This window comes from Urocitellus parryii, unplaced genomic scaffold (genome assembly GCF_045843805.1).
Source record: "Urocitellus parryii isolate mUroPar1 unplaced genomic scaffold, mUroPar1.hap1 Scaffold_35, whole genome shotgun sequence".
NCBI lineage: Eukaryota > Metazoa > Chordata > Mammalia > Rodentia > Sciuridae > Urocitellus > Urocitellus parryii.
In genome coordinates this window covers 1967159-1983762 of record NW_027553167.1, presented here as the reverse complement: position 1 = coordinate 1983762, position 16604 = coordinate 1967159, and the positions used below count along the sequence as shown (strand labels likewise).

At 38.3% G+C, this 16604-nt stretch overlaps 1 protein-coding gene across 1 annotated transcript in view; it reads left to right on the top strand.

The window, feature by feature from the left end:
* The first annotated feature begins 3868 nt into the window (after positions 1–3868).
* LOC144251990 (uncharacterized) overlaps positions 3869–16604 on the top strand; it is a 187931-nt gene continuing 175195 nt past the window's right edge. The window contains exons 1-2 of the mRNA XM_077794588.1: positions 3869–3913; positions 4338–4569. Of these exons, the coding sequence (XP_077650714.1) occupies positions 3869–3913; positions 4338–4569 (277 nt within the window). The remainder of the gene's footprint in view (positions 3914–4337; positions 4570–16604) is intronic.

Below are 16604 nucleotides of genomic sequence, written 5' to 3'. Positions count from 1 at the left end.
CATTTTGCAAAAAAAAAAAAAAAAGACAGGATTTCATTCTTTTTATGGCTGAATAATATTCCATTGTCTTTTTCTAATCATCTGTTAGTGAACATCTCAGTTTATTCTATATCTTGACTATTATGAATAATGCTACAATAAACATGGGTATATAGGTATCTCTTTGATATGTTAATCTCATTTCCTTTGAATAGATACCCATAAGTGGGACAGTTGGATCATATGGGATTCTATTTTTTAAATATATTTTAATATCTTTATTTTGTTGTTTATTTTTATGTGGTGCTGAGGATCTAACCCAGTGCCTCACATGTGTGAGATAAGCACTCTGCCACTGAGCCACAACCCCAGCCCTGGGATTCTATTTTTAGTTTTAGCTTTTTTCAATATGGGTGCTTGAACCCCAGCAGTGCTTTACAATTGAGCTATATTCCCAGCCCTTTTAATTTTTTTTATCTTATGTCAGAGTCTTGCTAAGTTGCTCAGGCTGATCTTGAACTTGCAATTCTCTTGCCTTAAACTCCTGAGTGGCTGGGATTGCAGGTGTATGCCAAACATCCTACTGTTTTTTAGTTTTTTGGGGGAGCCTCTATACTCTTTTCCTTAATTGCGGTACAATTACACGTGAGAGTGGGTTACTCTAGATAGGTTGGTCAGGCAAGTGGAGTCATAGCAGGTTCTAGTTGCTACAAGGAAGACATGTTTTAGACAATAGTCCTGTGTATTGGAAAGAATTTCAAGGACTGTATTTATGACTCATTGTTATTTAAAATGTTTATTGTGATGTTGGTTTCTGTTCTATGGACAGTGTAAAGCATTCCAACAGAGGATTTCAATATAGATTTTAATTTTTTTTATACCCATGTAGTTAATTACTAAATATAATAGTCTGGTCATGACACTGATCCAATGTCTTTCTAAAAGCGTACTGCATAAAGTTCTTCTATTTAAAATAATCTTGGTAAACTTCCCCAACACGGGAAATTAAAATTCCTTGAGGGTGATTCCAGGTTCCATTGGAAATTTATGTGTAACCTGTTTGGGTGGAAAAGCTGTTGTCTTCAGAAACTTTGGTATAGTTGACCATTGAAAGGGTCATCCAAGCAAAGTTATGGAACTACTTGGTTATAAAAATGATTGCTGGGGGCTGGGATTGTGGGAATTACTTGTTTATAAAAATGATTGTTGGGGGCTGGGATTGTGGCTCAGCGGTAGAGCGCTCGCCTAGCACGGGGTGGGTCCCAGGTTCGATTCTCAGCACCACATAAAAATAAAGGCATTGTGTTGTGTCCATCTACAAAAAATAATAAAAAAAGATTCTCTCACCCCCCTCTCTCTTTAAAAAAATAAAAAAAAATGATTGCTGGACTGAGGATGTAACTCAATGTTACAGCTCATACCTCCCATGTGGGTGGCCCTGGATTTGATCCCCAGCACTGTCAAAAAGATACACACATACACACACACAAAAAAAAAAAAAAAAAGGAAAAGAAGATTATTGGCACATTCTATGTGATATACTATGCAATATATCTAAATTGAATAATAGTACATAATAATAATAGTCCAATAGTATATTGGACTAAAACTTGTGAATCATCCACTATTATATGCAATCAATACATAACTTTTCATGGAAAAATGAGAAAAGATAGCCAATATTCAGAGGAATATCTGGATGATAGCCATGCAGATAACTATTTAGGACTTCTCAGAGGACAGAAGGGCTCAGCTGTCTGAAAAATTTAGAGTAGACTCTGTCTCTCAGAATGGGATCCCAAATGAGCAGTTTCAGTACCAGCTGGGAACTTTTTAGAAATAGAGAATCCCACAACCTTAGACCTACTGAGTCTGAATCTACTTTTAACTAAATTCCAGGTATTTCATAGTACAGTAAATTTGGAAAGTGCTCAACTTTCAATCCTTTCTGCAGCCCCTGAGAAAGGTGTAAATATCCCACTAAGAGTGGGGAGTAGGGAATGGAATTTTCAGACCGTCACTAGAAAAATGACATGGTAATATTTACTGCTGCCTCAGCTAACATTAAGGTCCCAATGACTTTCTGGGTGAGCCCCCTTGCGAGGTTCTTCATGGAAGAGCAACCTGCTCTTGGTGAACTCTTTTGTGGCAGGGTCAGGACTAGAATGCAGGAGTATTTTCTCTATGTGCCAACTATTAAATATTTTCAAGGAGGGTTTTTAAATTTTTTTTAGTCATACATGACAGCAGAATGAATTTTGACATATAATACATACATGGAATGTACATACATCAATCATAATGTCTATTCTATTCTGCTGCCCTTCCTATCCCTCCTACTTCTCCCCTCCTCTCCCATCCTTTCTATCTATCCAATCTAATGTGACATACTTTTTTTTTCTCATCACAATAGCATATATGTATTCTGTATAACAATGAGGTTCTCCATCCATCTTCTGTGCAACTCCCCTTCTTCCTCTTTTCCCCTCCCACCTCTCTTCCCTATTTGGTGGTAGTCTTCTTCTCATGCTCTTCCTTCCTATCCCATTTTGAGTCACCCCCCCCCCTCTTATATCAGAGAAGACATTCGGTTTGTTTTTTAGGGATTGGCTAACTTCACTTAGCATAATCTGCTCTAATGCCATCCATTTGCCTGAAAATACCATGATCTTTTTATTTTTTAGTGCTGAGTAATATTCCATTGTGTATAAATGGCACATTGTTTTAATCCATTCATCTATTGAAGGGCATCAAGGAAGGTTTTGAGTGAATATAGAAGAAGTTGAGCAGCATGATAAGGTGATTTGGAAACACTTTTTTACATGAAGAACCAGGGTTAGCCTTGGTTTTTATCATTTTTGTGAAGGTGAACTAAGAAAATAACATATAAGAATCAGGTTTACTGACAGAGAAGCAAATTTAAACTCAATAGTAGAAGCAGTTCTAAGATTTAGAACCCTTCAACAATGGGAGTGCCTGATACAAGTATTAGGTTTTCATAATATTCTCTCAGAAGTTTGGTTGCTGATAGTGAGCTTATCTGGATCGGGGTTTCCCAAATGACAGTCATTTGCATCTTTGCAAAAAATGTTTCCATGTCCTGTAGGATTTTTAAAAGCTGACCTTAAAAATACTTGTTTAAAATATGTAAAGTGCACTAATCTTAAGTATACGGCTGCTTTTGAATTTTTCATATGTATATACTTTTTTTTTACCACTCAGATCAAAATGCAGAACCACCACCCCAAGGGGTCCTTTGTTGCTCCTTACCAGCCAATAACCTTCTTCCCCTAGGTAACCATGGTTTTTTCATCAATCTCTACAAATTGTTCTTGCACGTTCTTGAACTGCATATAGTCTCCGTTTTTCACTTAACATTTTTAAGTACTTTTTTTTTTTTAAACTAGGGATTGAACCCAGGGGCTCTGTACCTTTGAGCTACAGATATTTTATTTTATTTTTTTTTGAGACAGGGTCTCCCTAAGTTGCTTAGGGCTTTGCTAAATTGCTGAGGTTGACCTCGGATTTATGATCCTCCTGCCTTAGTCTCTGGAGTCTCTGGGATTATTAAAGTGCACCATCGCGCCGTGGTAGGGTCCTTTTTCCTTTTTTTTTTTTTTTAAAAAAAAAAAACACAACTTTTTATTGACTTAAGAAATGACAAAGGGGAAACAGTGGTTTGACATGAGAGTCATTTCCACCCACCTCTGCAATACTTATTAAAACACACACAGAGTGAAAAAATTTCTTCGTATTCCAATATAATATCCTGGACCACCATTGGAACTTGGAGCATATTTTGCTTTTCAGAAGCCACCAGATGATTTCTGAGGTCCTTTGCCTTTGTAAGCCTAAAATTTTGTGGTGATCCCGTAGCCAAAATTTCACAATGCCTAGTGACAGTCCTGATCTCTCCATCGCGCCATCTATCCAAGTAACACTTGTTGAGTACCTAGCATGAGTCTCTTACATAGGACAACTGGAAGACCCCACTTGCTCATTGGAGTTAGGGGGGAGAATAGAAGAAAAAATCATTTGAGTGTGTGTGGTAAGTGCTACAGCTCAAGTAAGCGCCAAGCACACTGTGGAAGGGCGGTTTCCGGAGACGGGGTGGAGAGAAGGTGGGTGGGCATTTCAACCAGCGGCAGCTGCTGGCTACCCGACTTTGATCACTTTGCTTAGGAGCAGCGGTGGCGGTCAACCTCAGCCTCCCTTAGCAACCAGAGCACACTGCCCAGAAAGACTTCTATTGGCCTCACGGAGTTTGATGGGCAGCTCTACCATGCAATCCCAGCTCTTGGCCCTGGTTTCCGCGCTTACTCACAGGAGGGCTCCTGGGTTTTACGGCCCTCCTCTAGTGCCCCGCCCAAAGCCCGGTGGCTTGCGGCGCATGCGTGGGCAGCTGGTTGTGTGCTGGGCCAGCGCGGAGCCGGAGCGGCCGTGGTGAAGCGCCTGGGCTCGGTCGAAACCGCCGTGTCGGCTCCTCGCCTAGTAGCCGTCGCCGCAGAGCGGCCGTCTGTTGTCCTTCTCCGTGGCGAAGGTGGAGAGCTGCTCCGGCTCGGCCCGCGGGGGAGCCCCGGGAGCCGCACGGTGAGAGGGCAACTTAGTTGATGGAGTTGGGGGAAGTTTTGTGGTTTGAGGAGGGGTCGGGGCGAGGAGCGCGGAGCGCAGGCCCCTCCCCCGGCGGCAGCTCCTCGGGGCGGGGGCCGGGGGCGCGCGGGCGGGGGATGAATGGGCGGCGGGTACTTCCGCGGCCCCGCTCTGTGAACCCCTCCTCCGGTATTGTCTGTGCTGGGGCTGAGGCGCGCCTCCGGCTCCCGCTGTTCCCCTCTGGGCTGCCGCCACGCCTGGGTGGGGGGCGCGGCACCTCTCCCGGCCGCGGTTGCTCCGGTGGCGCCTGCGCCCCCTGCGAGGCTTTGGACCCTCGCCCGGGGCTCCGCGCCACGGGGGCCGTCCTTCTCCTCCCGGGCGGGCAACCGCTCCTTGGGTCTCGCCTGTCGGGCGGAGTGCGCTGCCGGGAACAAGTGCTGCGAGCGCTAGGGAGCGGCTCCCCCGGGCCGGTGCGGACTGTAAACACTTCTGGCCGCGCCCGCCTCGGGGGGCTTTTCTGCGCCTTCTCCGGGGGCGCGGCCCTACTGACCCGTGCGTCTTCTCCGGACATCAGAGGCCAGGGGGGACCGGTGCGTTCCACACGCGCTCCGGGAACCGTGCATTCGGCTCGCCTTGCCACACAGCTCAAGTGCAGCTACACTTTGAGACCAAAAGAAACAGTTTTTTTTTTTTCTTTGTAAATATGGCTCAGGGACACTTAAAAATTTTTTTTTGTTTGTTTGCTAAGCCAACCAGTATGTAAGGAGTTTTAAAAACTCATGGAGAATTTTTTTTTTCCATTAAGAAAGAGTAGACACGTTTTTTTAAAAAAATAATTAACAGAATAGTTCCGACATATTGTTTCTAGATCCTACTGTGTACTCAGAAATGCACAATCAAAGTTGGATTGAGCAATATTTTGGTGTTCATTCTTTGCTCTTGTACTCAGTAATGAAGTTATTTTGAGAGTTTATTGCCTCAGGCAAATATGAAGTGCTTAACATTGGACCTTCTTTGGTTACTACCCCCACTCCGTTTTATTTTCAGAAGAAGCAGTTTATTCAGTTTTTATAAGCCTTTGGACTGTCCAGATCAGGTCAAACGCTGCAGTGCTTGAAAGGTCATTATTTGCAAATTTGTGAAGGAGTTATGATCATTTGAGATAAATCAGTGTTACTGTTCTTGCCCTCTGTAATGGTCTCTTGGGGATTTGTGGACTGCATTAATTACAAGCCTTGTTAAGCTTTGGTTGTACCATTCCACTGCATTCGGTTTGCTGGGCTTAGGATATGAGAATAATTCTGTTTAAATTCCCCAGATGGAACTAGCTTACATGTCTGTCATTCATAGTGGAACAAATTTACCAAAGTATCATTTAACGATAATTTCAGTTGTATCCCTTTGCCATTTGCTAAATTAAAGAAATTTGGGAAATACTGAGTGTAATGCTTTGTTTTGATTTCTCATGCTAGTGAGTAATCTGGAGAAGTGATTTTGGGTGTTTCTGATTTGGTTGGCCTCCTTGTGCTTGAAAACCAACTTTCTTCACCTGATGAAACTAAAGGAAAACATTTCTTAAGGCATAGGGATGGAGGAATCACAGTGTTTGTCTTGGGCTTCCTTTCCTGTTTCTGTTTTTTTTTTTTTTTTTTTTTTTTTGTGTGTGTGTGTGTGTGTGAGAGAGAGAGAGAGAGAGAGAGAGAGAGAGAGAGTGTGTGATGAGAGAGAGAGAGAGAGAGTGTGATTGTGGGGTGGAAGGGAGGGAGGGTGACAGAGGTTGGAACGAGTTGTCAGGGAGGGACATAATGTAAACAAATACTACTTAAAATGTAGTGTGACAAGTATACCAGTTGCTTTCCTTCTCTAGGCTGTGATAGCGTGTTGTACATACTTGCGTTATAGAATTTCTCACAGTTCATTTATTTGCTGGAGTGAAGAGTAACTGTACTGGTAGTATAAATGGAATCCTCTGGTCTTTTAACTCCTTGAAGACTGTAATGGGCCTTACTTAGCTTTGTATCCTCTTTGCCCAAAAAAGTGTTATACACAATGCAGGCATACAGCATGTGTTTGAATTGGGTGAAATGCTTTTTACTAGCCAGTGGTAGTGAACAGAGGAGATAGCCATTGACTCTGAGGACTTGTCCAAAATGAAAGTTTACTTGTACATCTGTGATGAAATTTAGTTTTATTTAAAACAATTTTTTTAAAATCATGAATGAGAATCTGTTCTTTTAATGGGGCTAGAAAAGAATGGCTCTGAACTTTTTCCTCTATCAGATGGCGTTTTTTCAAAGTCTCTTTCCTCCTTTTCCTTTCCTTCTGCCCTTAAAATCTGAAAATTTAAAACATGAGTTGCTTGTGGCTGGAGAATCTCTTTTTAACATTAAATACACCCAAGTTTAAGCTATTCATTCTTTCTGTTCTTCTTTGTGGAAGGAATGTTGTACAGCTGGACCTTGAATAATACTGTATATAATCTTTGCATAATTGAGATTGGCTTAGTTAAATGTTTTAAGTCACCCTAGAATGTCTGAAGAGAACATTTCCTTACCTTTTTGAAAAAGGGGACCTTTTTTGAAACTTTTTTTTTTTTTTTTTGGTCAGGATAAATTATGTATATAAATTAGACAAGACAGAAGTTTTCTTTTGGAGACTTATCTGGTTATACCAGTATTTTAAGCTACAGAAATGAATTTTTAAAGATACCATGCTAGAATAAATGATTGTTTTTCCTATTTAAAATAGGGATTTAAGATGTACTGTTTTCACTCACTTCTTTATTTAATCCTATATTGTCTTTGCCCACTGTTTTATTTCTTTCTCACAAGTTAATGTAGTAGGATTTATTTGTCAGATTAACTGAGTAGATTGGGTAAGGCAATACCACATGTCTGAATTTCTTCCTAGATTATAACCTCCATGAGGCAGATTTTTCTCTGCTTTAGTCATCACTCTGTCCTTAGCATGGTACATAATAGTTGCTATTCAGGAAATATTTGGATTGATGGAAGGATGAATAAAATTTTGTCAAAACTATATATGTATTATTTAACTTAAAATATGTCCTGTTGTAAATAAATGAACACATTTTAATTTTTTTTCCCTAGCATCAGGTTTAGTTTGATTTTATGAGTTTAAATTAATTACTTTTTCAGGGAAGAGAAGACACCATGTTAAATGAAAGATTGATCAGCGTTACCCAAGTCTGGAGGCAAAATTTGTACAAAATTTGCCTGACTTTTGTGTTTGGTCAGTGTAGTACTCTGTCACTTTACAATGTAAACCTGTTCAACTTTATCATTGGCCTTTAGTTGGTTGGCCTGAAATATAGGTGTAGCATGTCTGCCTAATTTATTTAAAAATATTTACAATTTCAAAACATTCAAAATGGAACAGTAGAATTGATCCCTCTATACTCATTACCCAGATTCTAGAGAATTAACAAGATTTTGCTATTCTTTTTTTAAAAAATATTTATTTTTTAGTTGTAGTTGGATGCAATACTTTTATTTTATTTATTTATATGTGGTGCTGAGGATTGAGCGCAGGGCTTGCACGTGCTAGGCCAGAACTCTAATGCTGAGCCACAACCCTAGCCCGATTTTGCTATTCTTTGCATGCATCATTTTTAAAATGTCAGCTTTATTATGATAAAATCTGTCTGATACCATCAAATTCACCCTTGCTTCATTTTAATTATGTTCATCTAAGTTATCTTTAAAGTTATCATTTCCTTAATGGTGATTTTTAAATGTTATTTTTATTCTAATGTATAATACTATAAACTGTGAAATGTTTCTGTAAAACATGGCATGATATGTTTCCAGGATACCAATGAGACAACTTTAACTCAAAGCAAATGAGTGCTGAGTAGCCTATTTTCCTTTCAACAGAATAATTACAGAAATAGGACCATAAACCTTCTATTAAGCACTTTTATATGAAATCTGAGGTTTCTGTTAAATTAGACATGGAAAATTAAACAAAGCTGCACAAATTACTGATCTGTGCAATTTTTGAGTTCTCCCTTATGTTAAGACTGTTTTCTTTTTTCTTTTGGAAGACCTTTAAATACCAGCACAAGAATGTTATGATTTATACAAAATTAGTTTTTGTTTCTTGTCAGTTTTTTCACCTCCCCCCATAGAATTTAGTGACCTTTTTTCCCCCCTCTAGAATTTGTTTTTCTTCTTAAAATGCATTCCTACTTACTTTGAATTTTGTTAAGAAAATACTTTTTTTTGAGGCAGTGAATGCCTTAATAAATTTTGTAGTTTTTAATAATTCATTGGGCAGTGTATATAAAAATGTTGAATTCCCCTCCCCCCCCCATGCTTTTAAATTCAGGTCAGCATCTTAACAGCATTTATTTGAAGCCCAAGAACAATTGATAACACTGTTTTTCATGGCTCTGTTTGTATATATTGTATTGTAAATTCATGAATTCTCTGAAATACCACACTCCCTACCTCCCCAACCCACTGTGGTAAAATATTGTTTTGGCTGTTTGGCCAAAAATGCTTGTGGCAGTCTAAAGACTACTGCTTCAATTGTTAGGTCTCTAGGATATGTGTCCTTAAATGGAGAAACTTCTTTCCTGAAACCAAATAAAAATAATATGTCCTCTGTGAGATGCCTCAGGACCCAAGTACTAAATTCAGAAGAAAAATGTTATTTATTTTATTCCTTCAGCCTTGATGCCTTTAGAAATGTGCAGGGAAAAGTTCATTTATTGAGAATACTATTGATTTGGGTATTTTATGTATATCAGTTCTGATCTGTATAAGCAAGATAGTTTTAGGATTCTTCTGGAATTGAGGCTCAGGGAGGTTAATTAATTTTGGATGTACTTCATTCAGCATACTGAAGGCCTGCTGTGTATCAGGCACACTGCTAGATGCCAGGAATTGAGGATTGAATAAAGATGAGGTCACTGCCCTTAAAAGTGCTCATAATTTTTTTCATTAAGATATGATAAAAACAATAATAATAGTAATAATTGCCATCATTTATTATTGCTTTTCATATGCCAAGCCTAGTACTAAGTGCTCTGCAAACCATATTTTAATCCTCACAACTCTTTTAAGAGGTACTATCTATTATTATATTTTTATGAATGAGGAGACTGAGGCTCAGACTATATAAATTGCTCAGGATTACACAGAACGTTGGCAGAGTTGGGTGTTGAACATGAGTCTGTGATTTTAGAGCCCAGACTCTCTGCAATGCCTCATTCTAGCAAGAGTTGAAATAGTTATGCAAAGGAGACATCCATTGTGAGTTATGATTTTGGCAGGACTTTATGTAACTTTGACTTTGCTAGTAGGTTTATTTTCATAGTTAACTTTCTACTTTATAATTTCATATGCTAGGGGTCATCAGATAGTTCTTATGCTTCACAAAAAAAACATTTTTAAGAAGTCGTATTTTTTTTAAAGTAGTAATATTCAGGCCCTCTAGAAAGTCAGAAATTATACATTACACAAAAAAGTACACATATAAGTAGTTGACATTACTCAAAGAAATTATTTTAGGTATAATTTGATGTTTTTCTTTCCAAACTTGAAAATTTGTAGAGGGTGTGTGTGTGTGTGTGTATGTGTGTGTGTGTGTATGTGTGTGTGTATACCTGTGTACATAAATACAATCCATGTGTGACATATATACTCAAGTGTAAGCAGATTACAAAACATTTCATGAATATAGCTTTATATTCTATCAAGTAACTGATGTATTTTTAAATAGCTATATGATGTTTCATTATATGAATTTAGATTTATCCTCATTCACTAAATATCCTATTTGAATATTTAGGTTATATTCCCCCCCCCCCTTGCCTAATTTTTCCCCTCTTCCTTTTTGCTAAGTTAAACCTTGCTGTGATGAATCACTGTGTTATTGAGCCCTTCATCTCTGTAAGCAAAATTCCTGATAAGAACAGCTTAGAGGAAGACAAATTTACTTTGGGCTCATGGTTTCAGAGATTCAGTCCTTGGTCAGGCGATACCAGTGTTATGGGCCTGAGGTAAGGCAGAGCACGATGGTTGGGAAGGGTATGCTGGAGAAAAGCTGCTTAGCTCAGGGTACCTGGGAAGTAAAAAGAGAGAGCGGCTGAGAGGAGCCAGGGACAAGATATAATCTGTAAGGGTATGCCCCCACTGACCTGTTTCCTCTAGCCAAGCCCTGCCTGCCTACATTTACCATCTGGTAGTCCATTCAAATTATTAATCAATTAAATGAATTATAATCTACTGATGAGGGAACAGCTCATAATCATTTCACTTCTAAACTACTGCTTTGCCTAACATGAACTTTTCATGGTGGACCTCTTGTTCAAACCATAACCAACTTATACATGTATTTTTGAATACTTGTTTACCTTTTTCTCACAGAAATGGAATTGCTAGGGCAAATTATTTCAACAACTGTTCATTGATAATATCAAGTTGACTACAGAAAACTTACAATCTTTAGACTCCCACTGACAGAACATGAGTGCCTACTTACCATTTTTTTTAACAATTTGTTCATAATTAGTAGAAGGCAAGTTTTTAAAGTTTTAAGTGTCATGATAGAAATACTATTAGAATACTGGATTTTTGACAACCAATAATAAATCAAAGAACTTTGTATTTCTAAAGAATAGCTTCAGTGAGGCCCTAAGCACTAAAAGCTAATTAATCTAAGATCAGTTCTCAATATTAAAAGACACATGAAGGCAACTTTCAAATAAAAGGAGTGACTGATATCGTGTTCTTTTGGATACTTCCTGCGGGTCCAGAGTAACTTTTATCAGTGAGACAGGGAAGTATTTGAGATAAGATTTGTAGAGATGATAGGAAGTAAGGTACCCTTTTAAAAAGGAGCTCTGAGAGGCCATCTGGGGCCATTCTGTTCTATATCAAAATTTATAGAAATAATGTTAAGTCTCATTTAGTTCTGAAAACATGACTGTACATAATCCACACATTGTACCCCAGGTCTCAGTTCATGTGTTGACATTATAGTTTAAATGATCAAGAAAATCAAATTAAACATTAAAACTGTGCTCTTGACTTTAGTGTAGCAAAACTTCTTTTATTTTTTATGAGCAAGGGTGAATTAATTGGTCTCAGTTATAACAGCAGTGATTTCCAACCAGATAACACTTGTCAAGATTTTTTTGTACTTTAGGTAGTAAGAGCCAGTTGCACAGGAGATTCTAAGTTGGGTGCATAAGTCACCTACTGGCGTATATCAAAGGGTCTGTTCTTTTGGAAAATTTTAGGAATTTTATCTGGCTGATCTTTAGCCTATTCCTGGTTATAAAGAACAAGCTGATTAATTATAATGTAATGGATAAATATAGAAGCTGGGCATGGTGGTGCACTCCTATAATCCCAATGGTTTGGAAGCTTGAGACAGGAGGATCACAAGTTCAAGGCCAGTTTCAGCAACTCAACCCTAAGCAAGGTAGTGAGTCCCATTTCAAGATAAAAAACAAAAAGGGCTGGGGATGTAGCTCAGTGGTAAGGTGCTTTTGTGTTAAATCTCCAGTAGGCGTCCGTGCCCCCACCCCAGGAAAACAAATTAAAGACTAGAAGTAGATGAACTGATCTATGCTGGCTCTAAAATTATGTTATGGAATGTGTATATGGTTATTCACTTGTGGGAGGAGTTCTGTGGTCTCATTGGAACTGCCTTTTTTTTTTTAAGTTTTATGTAGGACAGATACCTGATTCTTTTTTTAAATATTTTATTTACATTTTTTTAGTTTTTGGCAGAGACGACATCTTTATTCGTATGTGGTGCTGAGGATCGAACCCGGGCCGCACCCAGGTAGGGGAGCGCGCTATGGCGCGACCGCTTGAGCCACATCCCCAGCCCCGATACCTGATTCTTGAACTATTCATGTTACCTAAATGTCTGGATGTTATTTTGTTTTTGTGGGAACCCTCTTTTATGTGAAATTTTGAGGACATCCTCTGCCAACCTGAATTAATGGGAATTTTATAGGCTTCCCAAAGGGCATCTTTGTTGGAAATCTTTTGGGGTCTGGCTAACTTTAATTTTTTTCTGTTACAACTGCGTTATTTGAGCTTGAATCTCAGAATTGTGCCATCTTGCTTTCTCAGTATTTCTTCCTCCTAGTAACTTGAGCTATAAATTGTTTACCAAAGAAGCTAGTCAATTTGTGTCAGTATTGTCTTGACAAAAGATAATGCATGAAGAAAATGGAGTAATAGCAAATAACAGGTCAGACATTGAATAGAACCTTGTCTGCTAACATATCAAAGGATTCTTTGAGTCTTGTTACTTTCTTTCCTGTCTTCTGGATGTGGATTAAGCATGAAAGGTTTGGTAAATCAGTGCTAAGAGTTAAATGTTTCTCTGCACTTATTCTAGGACATCTGAAAATACTAATAGGGAACAAAATAATAAAAGAATGAGTGAGTGATGAAGAACAAAATAATAATAATATGTGAATAATAGAGTAATGTGAGGGTACTGATAAAAGATGCCAGATGACAGAGATGAGAAGGATAAATTCTGACACAGAGCATTCTGTAGCGGAAAAAAACTTGGTTGTCAGTGATCAGACACTGGATTAGGATTTAGCAGATTTGCGTTCTCAGCTTAGTTTGTTGCTAACTGCTTTGGGCATGTGACTTAGTTTACCTTGCCTCAATTTCATTTTTATTTTTCGTGGTACTGGGGATTGAATCCAGGGATGCTCTACTACTGAGCTACATCCCCCAACTTAAATTTTTATTTTTATTTTTATTTATTTTTTATAAATCCTAAAACTGGTTCTCACTAAATTGCTGAAGTTGGCCTGGAAATTCAGATTCTCTTACCTTAGCCTCCCAAAGTTGCTGGGAGTACAGCTATAGGCATGTGCCACTGCACATGTTAAATTCTTTTGAGTTAGTGAATTAATTAGAAATTAGATTAATCTCAGAGTCATGATACTTATATGGCTACATAGGAATTTTGTTGGAAACTTAGATGTCCCAAGCACAAATTTACTATGATGATACCTAATACAAAGAAATTGGGCATTTTGCTGGGCATAGTGGTGCTTGCCTGTAATTCCAGTGATTCAGGAGGCTGAAGCAGGAGGATTGCAAGTTCCAGGCCAGTCTCAGCAAGTTAGTGAGACTCTTATCTCAAAATAGAAATAAAAAGGGCTGGGAATGTAGCTTAGTGCTAGAGTGCCCCTAGGTTCAACTCCTTCCAGAATGAAAAAAGAAGAAGAAGAAAGGGCTGGGGATGTGGCTCAAGCGGTAGCGCGCTCGCCTGGCATGCGTGCGGCCCGGGTTCGATCCTCAGCACCACATACCAACAAGAATGTTGTGTCTGCCTAGAACTAGAAAATAAATATTGAAAAATCTCTCTCTCTCTCTCTCTCCTCTCTCTTTAAAAAAAAAAAAAAAAAAGAAGAAAAAAAAAACAGACAGTTTAGGGATTGACTTCTTTTGCCAGCCTGAGGTTTGATATAAGAGGCTCAGGATTTGATCCCTAAAATAGTCAAATAGAGAGGAAAACAAGCATATTTTTCTTTAAAACATAATGGTTTATAAAAATAAAATCAACATGCTGGATTATTAGTGCTCTTCTGATTTCCTACTCTTATGCGTGTGTGGTATCACATTTCCCAGCCTCTTTTAAGTTGGTGTGGCCATATTACTTGTTCTGTTCAAGGAAATGTAAGAAGAACTGAAGTGTTAGTTTTGGATAGAAGCATTTAACAGCTGGTAGAAAAATCTTTCTCCATTTCTTACTTGTGGGACCAGGACATACAAGTTGATTTGGAAGTATGGTATGAATAAAGGGGTTGGAACAATGGATTGGAACATGAAGGGCAGCAACCCTACTGAGTTGCCTTAGAACCACGTTGATCTTTGTTATTAATTTTTTGGTACTGGGGTTTGAACCCAGTGGCACTCTACCACTATCTACATCACCAGGCCCTTTTATTTTTAATTTGAGGCAGGGTCTCACTAAAGTTTAAGGCTGAGGCTGGCCCTAAACTTGAGATCCTTCTGTTTCAGCCTCCCAAGTAGCTGTGTATTGGTGTGTGCCACCACATCTGGCTTCATGTTGATCTTTGAGTGAGGAGTGAACTTTACAATGGTCAGCCTCTTATACTTTCTGATTGTTATAACCTAACCTATCCTGTTGTTACTACACACATCGTCAGAAATTATTGATATAATAGATTTCTAAGGAGAAGGACTGACCAAGAATGAAAAAAATTACTTCAGAAGTGATTTTCTTTTCTTTGGATATCATCTGTTTTATGTTCTATCAGTTTATTCTTCCTGAGTTACAATTTTGGTTATATTACTGCTATACATCAGCTTGTGCCTTTTTTTATTCAGACATTCCAAAAACATGTATTGATCATTTTGTGTGCCAGTGCTGCTTGACTCTAGAGACATATGGAATGTTCCTTTCTCTCAGTGGCTGATTCTGCCTTAGGTTTGGTTGTGAATCTTGGAGGATATTTCCTGCCTAAGACCTACTTTATTCTCATAGTTGGAGATAATCTGTCTTTCTGACCTATCAAGCCTTTTTAGCACATTGCTTTGTATCCTGTGTTGTATATTTTTCTGTATGTTATTCCCTTTACTGGACTAGTGTCATACCTTTGTATCCCTAGTACTTGTAGCATGATTAGGGCTCTGAAGTGTTTAGTGGGTGAATGGTTGTTAGATTGTGACTGTGTTGAAAGACCAGTAATTAATTATCTTAGTTATCTTTAATGTTCTTTTGCCTTTCTTGTTTGTATGTACCTCCTCGTACCTATTATTGTTCGTCAATTCATAGCACTTAGTGGGGCCTTATGTAGCAATGGGTTATTATTATTGTTGTTGTTGTTATTGTTTTCATAAACTCTTATCTAGAATCCTAGGCACACCCATGATGTAAGATCTGTTTTGTGTTTAACTATCTGTAGGGTTTCATAATGTAACTTATTTGATATGTCTGGGCTTATGAGGAACATATGGGTTAACAGTTTTAACCATTTCAGACTGTTTCGTCTTGGTATTTTGCTATATCTATAATCATTTCCTGAAAGATGTGTGTCCTTTATTCAGTTTTGAACTGAGTGGTTTAAAAGACTTCTTGATTCTAGTCTCATTTGGCTGCTAGCTGACTTTGTTAATTTTGCATGTGGACTTTATGTATCCTCAAAACAATTGGGTTTGACAAGAATCCGTTATTTACATCCTGATTTTACTGTGGACCCAAGTAAGTTACTTGAATTCTAGTTTAGTGTGGGTACACAAATTGGAGACAAGATTCTAGTACACAGGGAGTAGGGTGAAAAACAACTTTAGATTTATTGAGTGCTAAATATGTGCTAGATGCTGTTCATGTGCTTTATTCAGCATCTTTTGAAGGAAACTTTTAACTCATGTTTTAGTTAAGAAAATCTCCAGTGCAAAGAAATTAGGTTACTTATATAGCCTGGAAGGACAGGATCCAGAACTTTGGCTGAAGTTAGTCTCATTGCAAAGCCAAGGTGTTTTTTTATTTTTTTTTTTTGGGGGGGGGCTTGTTGTTAATTGCCAACATTTGCAGATTTTGCTAATAGCCTTTAGGTAATGAAGGATGGTGTACCTTGAAACCAGGACTATCTGTTGTGTATGCTACTATTGGTAGAATCCTTTTAAAATACAAAGGGGAGTGACTGGAAAAATAAGCTTGCTTTGAATCTTCCATTAAAACCATATGCTTCACATTAGTGCAGTAATTCCCATTTGTTTATTATAAATGTATTTTGCATCCTCAGTGAAGGGATAATGGCTGACATTCCCATGGCAATATGTGATTTCATGATTGTGGGTTCAGGTCTTGCTTCTTTCTCTCAATTGCTTTTTGTAACCTTGAACTAGCTAACTAACCCTTTTTAAAAATGCCTTTTTAAAATTTGGCACATTGTAATTACGTATAATAATGAGATTCATTGTATCAAATTGGTTTATGCACATAATTTTATTAATTTTATTCCCTAGTACCTTCCCTTACCCTCTTCTCCTCCC